The sequence below is a fragment of the Mustelus asterias genome, chromosome 19, assembly GCF_964213995.1.
Source record: "Mustelus asterias chromosome 19, sMusAst1.hap1.1, whole genome shotgun sequence".
NCBI classification, from domain to species: Eukaryota; Metazoa; Chordata; class Chondrichthyes; order Carcharhiniformes; family Triakidae; genus Mustelus; species Mustelus asterias.
The window spans coordinates 46956369-46975077 of record NC_135819.1 but is presented as its reverse complement, the minus strand read 5'-3'; the positions used below and the strand labels follow the sequence as shown (position 1 = coordinate 46975077).

The following is an 18709-nucleotide window of genomic DNA, read 5'->3' as shown; positions in this document are numbered from 1 at the left end:
ATTCAGCCGCCGCTTCTTATAAATGATTGGTTGGCGGTGCCTCGAGCGTCCCCCAGGTCCACCTGTGATTGGCTGTCTTCACCCGCAGCACCCGCCTCCCCGGTTTCGACACCTGTGATTGGCTGTCAGCTTTTTGCTGAGCTCCGCAGTGATTGGCTGGTGGTGCTGCCTGGGAGCGCCCCTAAAGTCCACCTGTGATTTGGTGTACCGCACCCGGAGCTGCCCCCCCGCCCCCCCATTTGAAGCTCAGTGATTGGCTGTCGGGGCCGCGCGAGCCCCGCCACTGGGCCCAACGGTTCACCCTCTCGTGACCGCGCGTGCGTCAAACAGACCCAGCAGGCCCCCGCGCGAGCGTCACTAGTCCGCCAACATGGAAGGAAGTGGAGGTGGTCGGCTGCGAGACTCGGTGAAGGAATTACTCCTGGATGGTAAGGGTGCTGCTTACCACCACCACCGCCCCCCCCCCCCAACCCGCTGACCCAAACACGTTGTTGTGGGGAGTGGACAATGTCACCCCAACATATCAACTCCTCAAAGAGCAAGGCCCCCAGCTTACTCTGTTTTTTCAGCTGCTCTTTTCCACAAGCTCCAGTGCTTTTGATTGCACTCATTCTTGTGACCGTACTTTGCTGTGCACATTATGAATTATTAAAGGGAGGAAGCGGAGAAATGAAAACAAATAGAATCGATTATGTGTTAATCGGATGGGATTGGTCCTTGTTGGAGTTTATTGTAAGAGGAACCCCCCCCCCCCCCCCCCAACCATAATGAAAAGTTTTGCAACCCAATCTGCATCGTCAATGATACTGTGGACACGAAGGCCAGACATTCATCAGTTTAAATAACCACCACAGATCGTTCTGCTTGGCTGAATTAACCCACAGAACTATCTCAGAAGCTCGTTTGCAGTCATGCACAGATGGGAAATTTCCAAAAAGCAGTGACAAATGATAAGACCCACCAAAGCATTCGGTGGCACTGTTGCCTCACAGCGCCAGGGACCTGGGTTTGATTCCTGGCGTGAGCCACTGTCTGTGTGGAGTCTGCACGCTCTCCCTATACGTGGGTTTTTCCGGGTTCCCCAGTTTCCTCCATGCTAAATTCTCCCTCGGTGTACCCGAACAGGTGCCGGGAGTGTGGCGACTAGGGGATTTTCACGGTAACTTCATTGCAGTATTAATGTAAGCCTACTTGCAACACTAATAAACTTTTGAAATGTTGTCCAAACGTAGCCTTCTGCAAATCATGTACTGATTTGATAATCGCTTAATTTCATCAGTGTTTTTGATCATCATTTGAAGCAGATCAGCATGCACAGCTAAAATTATATTTGTGATCAGCATTTAACGAAGTTAGGTAATTCTGTCCACTTTGTTATATTTACTCGTAGCCTTCGTCATTAATAATAGAAATGCTTGTAAATGGTTTCTTTATATAGGCCAATGCTTCTTTTTGGAGGTCAGATGCAGGGATTTCCAACCATTGCTGAAATGGGGTTGTGTTGAGAGAGGTGGATCATGGGAGTTGTTGCTCTACCTTGTTTCTACCCAACACACATCAAAACAACCTACATCATGAGAGCCAAGTACAACATTTGCAACAAGATCTCTAAACAAGAGAAAGAAAATCACATTTTAATATTTTGTGTAATTTAGCCTCAAGACTTTTGTTTAGTAATTTAGTAGTGTTTGCATTGAGTTTTTTTCTGTCCCTAAGGGAAATTAACTTTGAACGGTTGCAGCAGGGAGATTTCTTTGGTATTAATGCTCTGCTTACAGCTACTGTAAATCAAACTCACTCCACAGAAAATGACTACTTTCAAGGATGTTGAACTTTGGAGTTTAACAGTGATGAATTCCTTAGTGCTAGAAGAATGAAAGCGAATTACAAATCCACTAAGAAGAAAAATATTTTCCAATTATATGAAGGGGGAAATGCTAAAGGGTTTGGGAAAAGAAGTGAGGAAAGATCAAATCTAGCTGTTCCCCTTGTGCACTTCCCCCACACCATATCCTTTGCAGATCCTCAGCCCTGGAATTTTGTCTATCACTGTTCTGATTCTCCAAACTGTTCTCCTTTCAGCTGCCCCTTAAAATCTACCTCTCTGACTGAGCTTCATCTGCCCTAATATCTCCTTGCTGGCTCTATCAATTTTTTTCTGACTATGCTCTTATGAACTGCCTTGCAATGTTTTACTATTTAAAGGCACTGTATAAATGCAAGTTGTTCCATCTAAGACTTCAAATCTAGTGTTGGAGGTAAAATAACAAAGTGAAAAGGGGAGGCTTTGGAGAAAGTAGAATAAACAAAGTTCCGTACCTCCTTGGTTGGGCACGCTGCAGCTCTCAAAGTTGAATTTGTCAACTTTAGATTTTGACCTTTCGCCTCCATCTTAACCCCTCCTCCTTTTTAAATATCCCATACATGTATTGCCTCAATGCAAACACAGACATATGCGTCCCCACTGCGTGCACGAGCGCACAGGCGATTGCAGCATCCATAGTATTTTGTTTATTTTAACGTTCTTTACTTAACAGGTTTTTAAACAATATTGTAAAATGACATTACAATAAATATTTGAGGCTTGCGTTAGTACCTGTCAGGAATATTTTTTATTGTGTGATGCAATATTGGCAAATTTACTATGATTTTAAACTGCTACTGCATTAAAATTCTGAAACCTCCCATCTGTGAGCATTGTTATAGGAGATCAACTGGTTATCTATCATTAGATAATGATGATTGATTTAATAAATGTTCATTGGAGTGCTGAAGAAGAAATTCAAAGATAAAACATTTGGTAAAAATTAACATTTGCTTGTTTTTCTTTAATATCACATTTTTTATTTGATATAATGTTATTTCAGCGAAATATTTACAAAACGTCCTTAACCTTTTTCAGAATGTTATACAGACTTCTTGAAGGAAGAATTTGATGTAAAGACCTATACTGCTCAATCCATTCATCAAGCAGTAATAGTTGAACAACTGGCAAAACTTGCTCAAGGAATTAGTCAACTGGATAAAGAACTTCATATACAGGTAAGAAAATGTTGTTTTGCTACTAGCCAGATATGTGAATTTTATGAAGCAAGCAAGGAGCTAATGAACTCTCCTAGAAATTATACTGAAGTGGTTGGCTTGGCTGGCATCAAGCGGAACTAACCTTGTCTCATCCATGAAAAGTCAAAGCTTTACATAACACTGATGGTTTACCCAAACATGCTAAGTATCTACAACAGAATGGACCAACAGTGTCAAAAAGTAAAGAGCCTGTTTCACTGTTTTCCATGTCCCTGCAGTGCTCTTATTTTGGGAATTGTATCCATCAAATTTGCAGGGAGTTACTTTATTTTATTGTGCATGAGTAAGAGTGTTTCTGTTGTATGAGTTTATTTCTGAAATTCCAAGGGTGATTTTCTTAGCACAACAAGATGCACTAAGAGATTTGATTTTGAATCCTTTCTTCAGGGCTGACTTTGGTTCTTGAGACTAGGCAATCTTTAATTTATTTGTTTCTTTCCTCTTGCACAAGGAATTTTTAAGTGGTGATTTCTGATGAAATCTGGAAGTCGTGTATTTTAAAATATTTTGGTCGTGTTTTATGCAAATCAGTGAGTGTTAGTGCTTGAGAATGACTACTTTTCAATTTCTGGTGCTCTATGCCAATGAAAGATAAGTATATTTAGAATTATAGAATCGCTACAGTGCAGAAGGAGGCCATTTGGCCTATTGAATCTGCCCCAGCAGCAATCCCACCTAGACCTATCCCCACTTATTTACCTTTCTATTTCCCATGACACTGAGGGGCAATTTAGCATGGCCAATCAACCTAACCTACACATTTTTGGAGTATGGGAGGAAACGTAAGCATCTGGAGGAAACCCATGCAGACACACGGAGAATGTGCAAACTCCACACAGACAGTTACGCAAGGCCGGAATGGAAACTGGGTCCTTGACACTGTGAGGCAGCAGTGCTAATCACTGTGTTGGCTACTATCGCGATCCCAATGATCTGCCTTAAAAATCAACCTACTATTTGCACCACTTTAATTCATTGTCCAGGGATGATCTTTATAAACTAGATTGTTAAATTAAATTTAAGTTTCATATAGTACAGAATACCTGTTGCACAAGATACCATGTTCATTAACTTATAAAACCAATGTTTTTCAGGTTGTTGCAAGACATGAAAATCTTCTTGCTCAAGCTACTGGGATAGAGTCACTGGAAGGTAAGTGTTAAAATAGAAACAAATTTTGCAATACAGTGAAACCTGTACAACTAGACACTGCAAAAATTGAACACTCATACAGTCCCAACTAACGCACACAATCTGTACCTTCAAACCATGGTCACATGCAAATGATGGACTATGGACAGCCTTCAACTGTCACAACTTAAAACACTGGGGACATAAGTGTGTGGTGATAAGTGAAAAATTATTTTGGTGCATATTGGCAATGAAACCCATCTGTTGCTGAGATTGAATGTGTACGCAGTTTAATCACAGGTCTAAGTGGTATAAGTGGATTTCTCTTTGATTTGTCTTCTGTTATGGACATTGGATAAAGCTGGAATTTTCAGTCTAGTGAAGGGCTCATGGTAATGTGTGAGAGAAGGCCTCTGGCTTTGGAGCCTGTGAAACCGCAGCTGCTTGAAAGCTGAGGAGAGGGGGAAACCGGGAATTTGGTGGCTCAGGGAGTGGTGTAGGGGAAGGAAGATTGGGTAATGGCGTTTCAGAACATGGCGAGAATAGTTTCCCATTTTCTGTATCCTTCATCTTGGTGGATTCCTGGTTCTGGGCCTTCTCACAAATGTTGGATCAGAACCATTTAAAGATTCTCAGTTCTATAAGACTCAACCACTGTAAGATAAATTCAGTAGTATTTGCAGATGTCATTCGATTTGATGTCACATGGTCTAATGTCATGTGCTTAAACACCATGTGATCAAATCTCCAGGTGTGCCTCCAACCTGAGTTGGCAGCTGTATTCTGCCAGCACACTAGGTGCAGATGAGCTGTTAAGCCCCCATCTGCTCTCCAGCACATCGAACATTAGCAGATGCAGCACATGGAAGGTGTGGGGATCCTAGACAGGAATATGCAGGACACTAATATGCACCATTTTCCCTCACCAACTTGGCTGCGATCTGCCTGGCATTCCGGCCCTACAGCACATACCTTGCTTTGTACAGATCCAAGGGTCAGGATATCCCTTCCTCAATGGGGAAGAATCCTCAAATGGCAATGAACTAGGAAACCCAATAAACCAGAAATTGCAGCGAGCAGTTCTCCAGAATTAGGCATGATCCAAGGTGAGGGTGCAAAAAAAGGAATGCTGTCCAAAATATAGCCATATGTGTTTCATCAGGTTTACTAGTCAAATTTTGATGGTTTTGCAGATAAAGATCTTTAAAAAATTCATTTATGGAATATGGGCATCGCTGGCTCGGCCAACATTTAATTGCCCATCCCGAGTTGCCTTCAGAAGGTGGCGATGAGCTGCCCTTCTTGAATCTCTGCAGTCCCTGAGGCATAGATATACCCACAATGCTGTTAGGGAGGGATTTCCAAGATTTTGACCCAGCAACAGTGACGGAACCACGAGATATATCCAAGTGAGTGATTGGAGGGTAACTTCCAGGTGGTATTCCCAGGTATCTGCTGCCTTATCCTTCTAGATGGTAGTGAGTTTGTGAGGTGCTGCCTAAGTGAGTGAGTGCCTGCAGTACATCTTGTAGCTGGTGCACGTGGCTGCTGCTTTTCATCGGTGGTGAAGGTATTGAATATTTGTGAAAGGGGTAGCAATCAAGGGGGCTGATTTGTCCTGGATGGTGTCAAGCTTCTTGGGTGTTGGTGTTGGCTCTACCAGGCATATGGAGAATATTCCATTGTATTCCTCCTTGTAGTTGGTGGACAGACATTGAGGAGTCAGGATTCCTACCTGTTTTGGCCTGCTTGTTCTGGTAGCCAAAGTATTTATTTGGCTAAGATAAATGCAAATTACTGCGGATGCTGGAATCTACAACAAAAACGGAAAATGTTGGGAAATCTCAGCAGGTCTGACAGCATCTGTGGAGAGAGAATAGAGCTAATGTTTCAATGGTTAATTCTGATGAAGGGTCATCCAGACTTGTATTTAATCATGCAAAGTAACAGGATAAAGGCAGGTATTAAGATGTGAGTCTGAAATCTATCTTCTTTCGCCTTGGCAATTTCATTTAGCTACACTCAATCTTCTGCCCAGTTTAAAGGATTCCGTGTTTATTTAATGGGGTTCTGCATTTATATTCATAAGCACAAGTAATTTGAGAGCAGAAATGTAATTGGTTTTGTTTGTCCTTGTTAATTTGATTGATGTCATAGTAACAACACCTCATTTATTTAAGCATTGTGATTGCTTATCTGACAAATGTGACCAAAAGATAGATATATTGGTCAATAAAAAGTGACCTGTGTCCATTGGTGATTTGTGATAACTATGTGGCCATAACAATGAGTGAATTTCACATTTAACAGATAATGAAGTAATTTGAATTGTTTCTTTCTTGAGCTGTATTTTTTAAAAAACCTGTTTATTTGCCATTTATTAGTTTGTTAATTGTGAGGGGATCATGCAACGTTTTCTCTGAAATCATTTAAGAAAATAGCAAGGAATGATGCTCAAGATTGCCTTTAGAATGATATGTTAAAGTGCACAGGCTTATGCAGGAAATACAACATTAGAATAGATGTGATGAGCTCGAATCTCCTCCCATATTATCCTCCTCATCTAAATCTATCGAAGGAATATTCTATGACTTTCTCCCTCAAATTCTTGTCCAGCTTCCTCTTAAATGCATCTATATCAATCCTTTCAGCCACGCGGTGGTAGTGAATTCCTTAGCTGTGTCTATTTTGTGACTTTTAAAATTTGTTCATTCCTTTTTCAGTGTAGGAATATTTCAGGGGTTCCTCACTAAATTAAATTTAAATCCAATAATTAAGTTTATCTAAAATTTGCTTTTCTTTTTGACATTATGGTTTTTACTTTTCCGAGTCACTACCCACATATCTAGATCATCCCATTGTGATTTTCCAAATGATTTAACATTTAAAGATGATGGAGGACAAAAGTCCTGAATGTGGAGTGCCCTTCTCATGGTGTACTTTGATGATTAGAGAATAGAATGTTTCCACTTGGTCCCAGGATTACACACTCAAATGTAGATACAGATAAATGTAGAGTAAATTTCCTAATCGGTGACTGAAGCATCCTAGAAGACAGAATGAAGTTAACAGTATTTTGTTGTGAAAGAGTGCATAATTTTATTTCATAAGGCAATTAGATTGTTGACAAAAACATTATTTTCTTGTATGGGGGTGTGTTGTGGAATTAGATTAGTTGCCACATGCAGGAAGTAAAGGCACAAACTTGGATCAAATGACCTATTTCAGTAATATTAATTATCTGTATATTAAATAACCACTGCACCATTTTTGTTAAATGTTCATAATTTTATTTTATATAGAATGCCTGAAACATGGACACTACAAAGCTTTATTGTCCATGTAATAACAGATGAATTTCTTTTGACCTGTTTTCCATCTGAATTATAGGGTTGAGATCATCCAATTTACATCAAAGGCATCAGAATATTTTCTTAATGGTCATAGATTAGATGCTGTGGCAGTACAAAGGGATTTAAGTGTTCATGTGCACCCCTGAAAGTTAATGCACAAGTACAAAAAATAAAAAAAATGCTAATGGAATATTGACCGTTATCCCAAGAGGGTTGGAATACAAATGGCGAGGAATGATGTTTGAGCTGTACACAGCTTTAGTCGGATGCCTTTTGGACAACTTTTCAGTCTTGGGCACTGAACCTCAGGAATGATGTATTTATCAGAATGATGCTAGGTTTACAGTAGGACATTTTGCCTAAACTTGCTTTAATATCCCTTCAGCTTAGAAGGTTAAGGAGTGAGCGAAGTGTGTTATTTTAAGAAGAAAAGGATTCTGTAAGGTAAATACAGAGAAACTGTTTCCTTTGGTGGTGGTATCCAGACCAATGGGCAGATAGCTAGGTTATTTAAGAATGAAATTGGTAAGCACTACAAAGGGTAGTTGTAATTTTGAACTGCCTCCCCCATGAAGCTTTGGATGCTGGATCGATTCACGTTTTCAAGATTGAGATCATCACATTTTTGTTAGAGAAGTGTATTAAAGGGTATGGAGTATAGGTGTGTGAGAGGAGTTGATTTAAAGATCAACCATGATCCAATTGAATAACCTTGAAGGGTTGAATGACTTACTCTGTAAATAATAGGACTTAAAACAACATGTCTTGTGAATAAATGAAAATGTTTATGTATTTTAGGTGTTCTTCAGATGATGCAGACTCGGATTGCTGCTCTACAGTGCACTGTTGACAGGTATAGTGCAACCGTAGCACTTTGACTTTCATAAAATATTGAATCTGTGAAATAATGGTACCAGAAATCTTGCTGAATGTGATTCACTAAGCAGTTGTCCAACATCAGCACTTACCATTAAGGGGTGTTGTATCAGAAACTGTATATTTTGTCATGTGACCAAAATAGTAAGAAAATTCTGAAACATTACATGAGATTTGCATATAGAAGCAGCACAGTATCTGATTATATTGTTTGCTAAGGCTATCAATAGATACAGAGCAATGGTAGATAAATGGATTTGAGATTTAGATGTAATTGATCAAAATACAGGTAATTGAAAAAACACCCAGAATGTTCAGAATTCTTAGAGGATCTCAAAAGGACAAGCTTGAAGATTTGCTACTCATTATGCGATACTGTTTTGGTTACCAAGACAAATATGATGCACATAGTGATGCTAATAGGTTGGTGTGCAAAGCATATAGTATGCATTAATCATCTTTTGTCACTATCGTGGAGATTACAACCAATGGAATGGTGTGCCACAATCCAATGATTCAATTCTGAGGAGAGATTGCATAAACTAAGCTTGCATTCCCTGGAATGTAGAAGGTTACAGGGTGATTTTTAGGAAGCACCTGGCAATACAGGTCTAAAATTTTTAAAATAATGAATTTTTAATTAGTGAGCCTTTAAACCAGATTTGCACTGATTTCATACTTGCTGTTTGAAGTAGTGAACCTTTGGGATTAATATTGGTTGGCCCATTGTAACTTTTGAATTTGTGCACAACAGTATGTTTACTGTAGAAGTTGTGGGGCCTCTCCAACATCCAGCCATGGCGAATGTTGAATGCGTCGCCATTAATGTCACTGCAAAATGCGGCCCAACGAATGGTGGAAGAGGCCAAAAGGTCTGAATGGCCATATCTTGCTCTGTTTCCTGCACTCTATAGAATCAAATCTTTTTTCGAATACTTGGAGCATAAGCTTCTGGAATATAACAAGCTCTTAATGTATAATTCTCAGATCTGCACAAAACTCTGTGAACCTGATCATTTGCTTGTTTGGCAGCTCTTTTTTTTCTCTCTCCAACAGGATCAGAGGAAAAATTGTTGACCCATATAACAAGATTGTTGCTCGCACTGCGCAGTTGGCCAGATTACAGGTACACTTTATTAATACACACCTGTACATAAGAGTTATAGTTTTATATAAACCTCGGGTTTTAGATTTCTCTTCCCTCCAGGTTAACGAAGTTCTGAGAACAGTTTGTAAGTTGTACTCAGAACTGCAGGTTTCAGGGTAAATCCTCAGAACGGATAAGAAATTGGCTCACGGGTAGAAAACAATGAATACTCAGTTATGTTCAGTGAGTGGAAAAGTGAATGGGTTTTGTGTTTGGGTCACTACTGTTTGTAGTTGCACCCAATAACAACAACTTGTTTAACACTTTTTAATGTAATTAAATGTCTGAGTGCAAATTACCTAGATTCTGAAACTCAACAGAAAGTGGCTAATTTTGCTCATGATACTATATTAGAAGAGGGAGTGGAAATGGAGGAGACGGTGAAAAATAATTGAATAAGTTGGGTAAAATATATATGTGGCCAGTACAGTGACAGATGAAAATTGATACAATATACATACCACATGAATGGTCTTGAAATGCCTAACTATGAAATTGAAAAAGACCATGCCAGATTCTGATAAATTTACGCAATTACATTTCTCAAAAGGAAAATCAACGCCACTTTTAAGTGTGAATAGCATTTAGATGATGGGATATTGAACACGGTGATGCAGTGCAGATCATAGAGTGCGTGATACCAAGGAGTGGAAGGATGCATTAAAGCAGTAAATGTTGGAAATACTCAGCAGGCCAGGCATCATCTGTGGAGAGAGAAACAGAGTTAATGTTTCAGGTTAATAATCTTCCCTCCGAGCTGGGAAAAGTTTAAAAACGTAATAGGTTTTAAGCTGGTGAAATGGATGAGAGTGGAAAAAGAACAGAAGAGAAGTCTCTGATAGGAATGAAGACTAGAGACATTAAATGACAAATGAGTTGGTGACTCACAGTCAAAGGGAGTGGTCATAGAGTCATAGCGGTTTACAGCATGGAAACAGGTCCTTCGGCCCAACTAATCCATGCCGCCCATTTTTTAAAAAACCCCTAAGCTAGTCCCAATTGCCCATGTTTGGCCCATATCCCTTTATACTCATCTTACCCATGTAACTGTCTAAACACTTTGTAAAAGACAAAATTGTACCCGCTTCTACTACTACCTCTGGCAGTTTGTTCCAGACACTCACCACCCTCTGTGAAAAAATTGCCCGTCTGGACACTTTTGTATCTCTCTCCTCTCACCTTAAACCAATGGCCTCTAATTTTAGACTCCCCTACCTTTGGGAAAAGATATTGACTGTCTAGCTGATCTATGCCTCTCATTATTTTATAGGCCACTATAAGATCACCCCTAAGCCTCCTACGCTCCAGAGAAAAAAGTCCCAGTCTACCCAGCCTCTCCCTATAACTCAAATCATCAAGTCCCGGTAGCATCTTAGTAAATCTTTTCTGCACTCTTCCTAATTTAATAATATCCTTTCTATAATAGGGTGACCAGGACTGTACACCCTATTCCGTGTGTGGCCTTACCGATGTCTTGTACAACTCCAACAAGACGTCTCAACTCCTGTTTTCAATGTTCTGACTAATGAAATCAAGCATGCCAAATGCCTTCTTCACCACTCTGTCCACCTGTGACTTCACTTTCAAGGAGCTATGAACCTGTACCCCTGGATCTCTTTGTTCTATAACTCTCCCCAATGCCCTACCATTAACTGAGTAAGTCCTGCCCTGGTTTGATCTACCAAAATGCATCACCTCGCATTTATCTAAATTAAATTCCACCTGCCATTCGTCAGCCCACTGGCCCAATTGATCAAGATCCCATTGCAATGCTAGATAACCTCTCTTCACTGTCCACTATGCCACCAATCTTGGTGTCATCTGTACACTTACTAACCATGCCTCCTATGTTCTCATCCAGATCATTAATAAATAATGACAAGTAACTGAACCCAGCACCGATCCCTGAGGCACACCGCTGGTCACAGGACTCCAGTTTGAAAAACAACCTTCTACCACCACCCTCTGTCTTCTGTTGTCAAGCCAATTTTGTATTCATTTGGCCACCTCACCCTGGATCCTGTGAGATTTAACCTTATGAAACAACCTATCATGTGGTACCTCGTCAAAGAACTTGCTAAAGTCCATGTAGACAGCATCAACTGCACTGCCCTCATATATCTTCTTGGTTACCCCTTCAAACAACTCAATCAAATTTGTGAGACATGATTTTCCACTCACAAAGCCATGCTGACTGTCCCTAATCAGTCCTTGCGTCTCTAAATGCCTGTAGATCCTGTCTCTCAAAATACCTTCCAACAACTTACCCACTACAGATGTGAGGCTCACCGGCCTGTAGTTCCCAGGCTTTTCCCTGCAGACCTTCTTAAATAAAGGCACAACATTTGCCACCCTCCAATCTTCAGGCACCTCACCTGTGACAATCGATGATTCAAATATCTCTGCTAGGGGAACCGCAATTTCCTCCCTAGCCTCCCACAATGTCCTGGGATACTTCATCAGATCCCGGAGATTTATCTACCTTGATGCACTTTAAGACTTCCAGCACCTCCTTCTCTATAATGTGTACACTCCTCAAGACATCACTATTTATTTCCCCAAGTTCCCAAACATCCATGCTTTTCTCAACAGTGAATACTGATGAGAAATATTCATTTAGGATCTCACCCATCTCTTGTGGATCCACACATAGATGACCTTGTTGATCCTTAATCGGACAAATTAAATGTGTCTAGAGGAAGTGTGAATGGCAGAATAATCATAGAATCCCTACAGTGCAGGAGGAGGCTATTCAGCTCATTGAGTCTGCACCGACAACAATCTCACCCAGGCCCTATCTCAGTAACCCCATGTATTTATCGTGCTAATCCCCCTGACACTAAAGGGCAATTTATCATGGCCAATCCACCTAACCTGCACAGCTTTGGATTGTGGGACGAAGCCAGAGCACCCGGAGGAAACCCATGCAGACACGGGAAGAACGTGTAAACTCCACACAGTCACCCAAGGCTGGAATTGAACCCAGGCCCCTGACAATGTGAGGCAGGCAGCAATGCTAAGCACTCTGCCACCTTGCCGTGTTAAAAACAGATTTCCTTCCCTCGATAATAGTTTCATCGTCACCATTACTGAGACTAGCTTTTAATTCCAGAGTATTAATTGATTGCAAATTCCTCCAGCTGCTGTGGTGGGATCTGAACCTGTTCCTCGTGGCATTAGCCTGGGCCTCTGGATACTAGTCCAGTAACATGACCACTTTGCCACCATCTCTCTCGAATGCAAAAGCCAAAAAAATTAGCAAGACCAAAACAAAAGGGGGCAGTTATTAGGGTCTGAAATTGTTGAACTCAGTACTGAATCTGGAAGGCTGTAAAGTACCCAATCGAAAGATGAGGTGCTATTCATCAAGCTTGTATTGAGCTTCATTGGATCACTGAAGTAGGCCAAGGACAGAGAGGTCAGCATGAGAGAAAGTGGAGAAACGAGGCCACTGGAAACTTGGGGTTGTGCTTGTGAACTGAACGGAGATGTTGTGCAAAACAGTCATCCAGTCTGTGTTTGGTCCCTCTAAGGCAGAGCAGACTGTGTTGTGAGCAGCAAATACATTAAGCTAAATTGAAGAAGTACATGTAAATCTTAATATGTTTAACCTGGAAATGTGTGTGGAGTGGACCAGGGTGTCACACGGGGAACGGTTAGTTTGGAATGCCAGCGGAAGGGAAGATATATTTGGTGATGACATCACACAGTAGGTGGCAGAAATGGCAGAGGATGATCTGTTGAATGTGGAGGTTTGTGGGGTGGAAGCAGAGGAAAGAGGAGCCCTATTGTGGTTCTGGGTGGGAGAGGGAAGGCTTACCTTTTTGGCCTATAATTAACTCTACTCCTGTGCTGCAACCATTCTATTATTCTACTTCTAAACAAATAATAGGCTAAATTGATTGTGCATTTTCTATTATAACAACCTTGTGGATTGGAAATCTTTTGGCAGATTTACTATAATTTACTACAAGACTATTTGTAATGCAATGCGAAGCAACCCACATACTCCTACAAAGCATTATTGTTTGGCTCTTATTGCCAAAGGCAGTAAAGTTTGGGAGGTGCATGCTGGATGCGGGTACTTCTGTTGAGGCCAAAGAATCTGAACTGACGGCTCCACCCAAGAGATGTATTTCTTACGCTGCTGAAAAAGGGAAGGGGTTATAAGGTCAATTTGATAAGTATCAAAACAGCTTAGTGACATTTTCTCAGGGGCTTCTGTCCCCTTTTGGCTAGACTCATTTCTGTGATATCGCCATGCATCTGGAAACTCATTAAAAAAAAATAGCTTTGGTAAAGCAAGTTACAAAATTGCTGACAATTCAAATAGACAACAACCTATTATTTACATCCCAGTTCAGATGCACTAATTTCAGCAAGGCTGTTAAGTCATTTAAAAAAATCTTTCATGGGATGTGGGTGTTGCTGGCAAGGCTAGTACTTATTGCCTGTTCTTAATTGCCCTTGAGAATGTGGCGGTGACCCATTTTCTTGAACAGCTGCAGTTCATCTGGTGTAGGTAATTGCAGGATTATGACACCGCAATAATGAATAAACGGTGATCTAGTTCCGTGTTACAATGATACATGACTTGGAGGGGAACTTGCAATTGATGGTGTTACAAAACACTCCTGACTACTGCCATGTAGTTGTAGACAGGTTTTGGGGAGTCAGGAGGTGAATTACTCAGAATTCCCAGCCTCTGACCTGCTCTTGTAATCACAGTATCTATATCACTGGTCCAATTAAGTTTCTGGTCACTGGGAACCCCAGGATGTTGATCTGGCTGGGCGGGGCGGTGTTCAGTAATGTTGGAACTGCTCATGGGTGGTCCCAGTCTTACCCGTGCCAGAATACCCCTAGCAATGGCTTTTCTTCTTGCCATCACATTGTTATCTTCTAACTCCCCAAAGAGAGCATTCTTTGCCCTCCCCTCTTCCATTTCTACATGTTGCCACTTGAGTGCATTAACTATAGATTTGGGGTCAGCTTCCATATGTACTCTGGCACTTCATCTCAACCATTCATTCTCACAACTCCTCTATTGTCTTTCTCCTAGTCTGTTAGTCCAACATCTGCTCTTGTTTGAGTCAAAATTTCTTCCAATGAATGCCATCTTCTTTGGCCTCTGCTTCAAACATCATATTTTTGCCATCTCCCTCTCAATCAGTTGTGTGTGTTGAACCAGACTGTAGGTATTCAATCGTAAACTGAATTTTCAAACCCTTATTCCCTAACTGTCTGCTTCCACCCACCCCCACCTTATAAGAACATAAGAAATAGGGGCAGGAGTAGGCCATCTAGCCCCTCAAGCCTGCTCCGCCGTTCAATAAGATCATGGCTGATCTGACAGTGGGTTCAGTTCCACTTACCCGCCTGCTCCCCATAACCCTTAATTCCCTTAATGGTTAAAAATCTATCTACCTGTGACTTAAACACATTTAACTCTGCTTCATTGGGCAGAGAATTCCAAAGATTCACTACCCTCTGAGAGAAGAAGTTCCTCCTCAACCCTGTTCTAAATTGACTCCCCCGTATTTTGAGGCTATGCCCCCTAGTTCTTGTTTTCATTGTAAGTGGAAATAACCTCGCTGCTTCTACCCTGTCTAGCCCCTTCATTATCTTATATGTCTCTATAAGATCTCCCCTCAACCTTCTAAACTCCAATGAGTACAGGCCCAGTCTACTCAACCTCTCCTAATAAGCTAACCCCCTCATCTTCGGAATCAACCTGATGAACCTTCTCTGTACCCCCTCCAAAGCTAATATATCCTTTCTTAAATAAGGGGACCAAAATTGTACACAGTACTCTAGGTGAGGCCTCACCAGTACCCTGTACAGTTGCAGCATGACCTCCCTTTTATACTCCATCCCTCTCACGATAAAGGCCAACATTCCATTTGCCTTCTTGATTACCTGCTGCACCTGCAAACTGAGTTTTTGTGATTCATGCACAAGGACCCCCAGGTCCCTCTGCATAGTAGCATGTTGTAATTTTTCACCGTTTAAATAATAGTCCATTTTACTATTATTCCTTCCAAAGTGGATAACCTCACACTTACCAATGTTATACTCCATCTGCCAGATCCTTGCCCACTCACTTAGCCTATCCAAATCTCTCTGCAGACTCTCTGTGCCCTCCACGCAATTTGCTTTCCCACTCATCTTTGTGTCATCTGCAAACTTTGTTACCCTACACTTGGTCCTTCCTCCAGATCGTCTGTATATGGTAAATAGTTGAGGCCCCAGCACCAATCCCTGCGGCACGCCACTAGTCACTAATTGCCAATCGGAAAAGCACCCATTTATTCCGACTCTCTGCTTTCTGTTAGATAGCCAATCCTCAATCCACGCTAACACTTTACCCCCAACTCCGTGTACCTTTATCTTATGCAGCAACCTTTTGTGAGGCACCTTATCGAATGCCTTCTGGAGATCTAAATACACCACATCCACCGGTTCCCCTCTGTCAACCGCACTCGTTATATCCTCAAAAAATTCCAGTAAATTAGTCAAGCATGATTTTCCCTTCATGAATCCATGCTGCGTCTGCTTGATTGAACCATTCTTTTCCAGGTGTCCTGCTATTCCTTCCTTAATGATAGATTCCAGCATTTTCCCAACTACGGATATTAAGCTAACTGGCCTGTAGTTACCTGCCTTTTGTCTACCTCGTTTTTTAAACAGTGGCGTTACATTAGCTGTTTTCCAATCAGCTGTCACCTCCCCAGAGTCCAGTGAATTTTGATAAATTACAACTAATTCATTTGCTATTTCTTCTGCCGTTTCTTTTAGTACCCTGGGATGCATTCCATCCGGACCAGGGGACTTGTCTACCTTTCATCCCATTAGCCTACCCTGCACGACCTCTTTAGTAATAGTGATCTTTTTAAGATCCTCACCCCCCTACAGTCCCACGACCGTCAATTATTGGTAAGCTATTTGTGTCCTCCACTGTGAAGACCGACACAAAAAGCTTGTTCAAGGCCTCGGCCATTTCCTCGTTTCCTATTATTAAATCCTCCTTCTCATCTTCTGCTGAACCCCACTTCCATGCTTTTTGTTACTTACATACTTAATTATTCCAATACTGTCTTGGTTGGTTTACGATGTTATTTCTACTTAGATAATCAATGTACCTTAAGAGCCGAACATTTTGATCAGCAACCCATTACACCCTGTAATCCCTTTGAAGACTGTGGGAATGATCTTTTAGTTTTTTTCTGTTGAGGTTCCAATGTTCAATTTAAAGGCTTCAACCTTAAACATTTTAGTCAAAAGTAAATTCAAGACATAAAGGATATCCTAGTTAGAATACCAAGTTTCCTTGTTTGATTGTGATTGAACTGAAAGTATTGCTTGACCATTTCATTTTAATAGTGTTTTGAGTAACCTTTGCAATTTTAAAAGCCTATCACTTCAATGTTTGAAAAATGAGAAGACAGCATGCATTATTTGTCTTAAACTTGGTGTTCAAGCAAATGTAATGTTGCAAATAATATTGTTTCAGTCAAAGTTAGACCATTTTAACTTGATGAAAAGTATTGTACCAAGTCATTCAAAGATATTTATGCTTGGTCTGCAGCTACTGATAATCAAACCAACCATTGGTATATGGGTGGGCAAATAATCAAATGTCAGAGAGAAGATTATATTGTTTTTTTACTTTGGGAAGGATTTACATATCTGTGGTCAAATAGCCTTACTCTGAACTGTTGGAAAAGAGAATTGAGAGTTTTTGAGGTGTTATCTCTTGATTTACTTGCTAGTTAGGAAAAGAACATTGAGATTCATGATGTGGGTTGTGAGACAGGTCTATGATTGAGGTGTTCATGCATTAATTGCAGAAGTAAGTGGCATGATGAGTCAAAAGGGTTTTCTCATTCCAAGGTTTACTTAATTTAAATTTTCTGATGTAAAATTTGGGAACTTGATTATTGGAATCCAGAATGACAGCCAAGTTTAAAACTTGCATTTTTAACAAAAAAGCACACATGATATTAATGTTCTATGTACTTAAGATTAAAATAAGGAATGCCGTTTGAACTTTTATAAATTTAAGAAAATTTATTAACTTCATAAAAATGGAATTTACAAGGATAAAATGCTTCCAAAACTTTCAGCAAATCGATATCCTTGAATTTTATTCAGGCAGCTTGTGATTTACTTCGAAGGATAATTCGTATTTTGTACCTAAGTAAACGGCTCCAAGTCCAACTACAGGGAGGAAGCAGAGAAATCACGAAAGCTGCTCAGAGTCTCAATGAATTGGGTAAGTAAATAAACCCAAAATGTTACTTGTTGCTTATCTAAAACATTACTTCTACCAACTAGGATTTTTAGCTTTATAATATGATCTGTTGTGAAATGGAGTCTGTAGCAAAAGTTGCAGCGATGTCATCAACTCAATTTCCTTAACCATATTAGTCTGTATGGGTCAGTGTAAAATAAGCCTTTCAGAGTAGCAGATATTTGTGAATATAATAATGTCAACCCCAGCAGCTCAAATGAGGAGGCAGTGGCATCATGGTAATGTCACTAGACCAGCAATTCAGTGGCTAATGCTTTTGATGTGGAGATGCCAGCGTTGGACTGGGGTAAGTTTGCTTTTGAGACATGGGTTAAAATCCACCACAACAGCCGATGGAATTTAAATCCAATTAATAAATCTGGAATTGACAGCTCCATTAGAGAAGGAAATCTGCCATCTTACATGTGACTCAGACCCACAGAAATGTGCTTGACCCTTAAATGCCCACTGAATGCACCTAGCAAGTCACTCAGTTGTAACAAATGGTTACAGACAAGTCAAAAAGGAATGAAACCGGATGGACCACTTGGCATCGACCTAGACCCCAGAAATTTATAACTTTCACACCCTTTTAAAAAGTAATTATGCTTTTCTAACAACCAAAACGAATTACCTTTGCACTTCCCTACATTATATTCCATCTGCCATCTTGTTGTCCATTCACTTAACCTGTTTGTATCTCTTTGCAGCTTCTGTGTCCTTCCCACAGCTTCTCTTTCCACCGAAGTCCCAAATTCACATTGAGGGTATCCTGTATTGTGTCTTGCGGCTCTTCCATCGTGCTAAATGGGATAGACTTGAAAC

The 18709-nt window shown here is 40.6% G+C and overlaps 1 protein-coding gene across 1 annotated transcript in view; it reads left to right on the top strand.

Moving 5' to 3' along the window:
- The first annotated feature begins 321 nt into the window (after positions 1-321).
- The window catches only part of cog5 (component of oligomeric golgi complex 5), a 99914-nt gene continuing 81526 nt past the window's right edge, over positions 322-18709 (top strand). Inside the window, exons 1-6 of the mRNA XM_078235486.1 lie at positions 322-428; positions 2903-3042; positions 4179-4236; positions 8367-8421; positions 9501-9570; positions 17746-17866. Coding sequence (XP_078091612.1) covers positions 371-428; positions 2903-3042; positions 4179-4236; positions 8367-8421; positions 9501-9570; positions 17746-17866 — 502 coding nt within the window. The 5' untranslated portion in view covers positions 322-370. The remainder of the gene's footprint in view (positions 429-2902; positions 3043-4178; positions 4237-8366; positions 8422-9500; positions 9571-17745; positions 17867-18709) is intronic.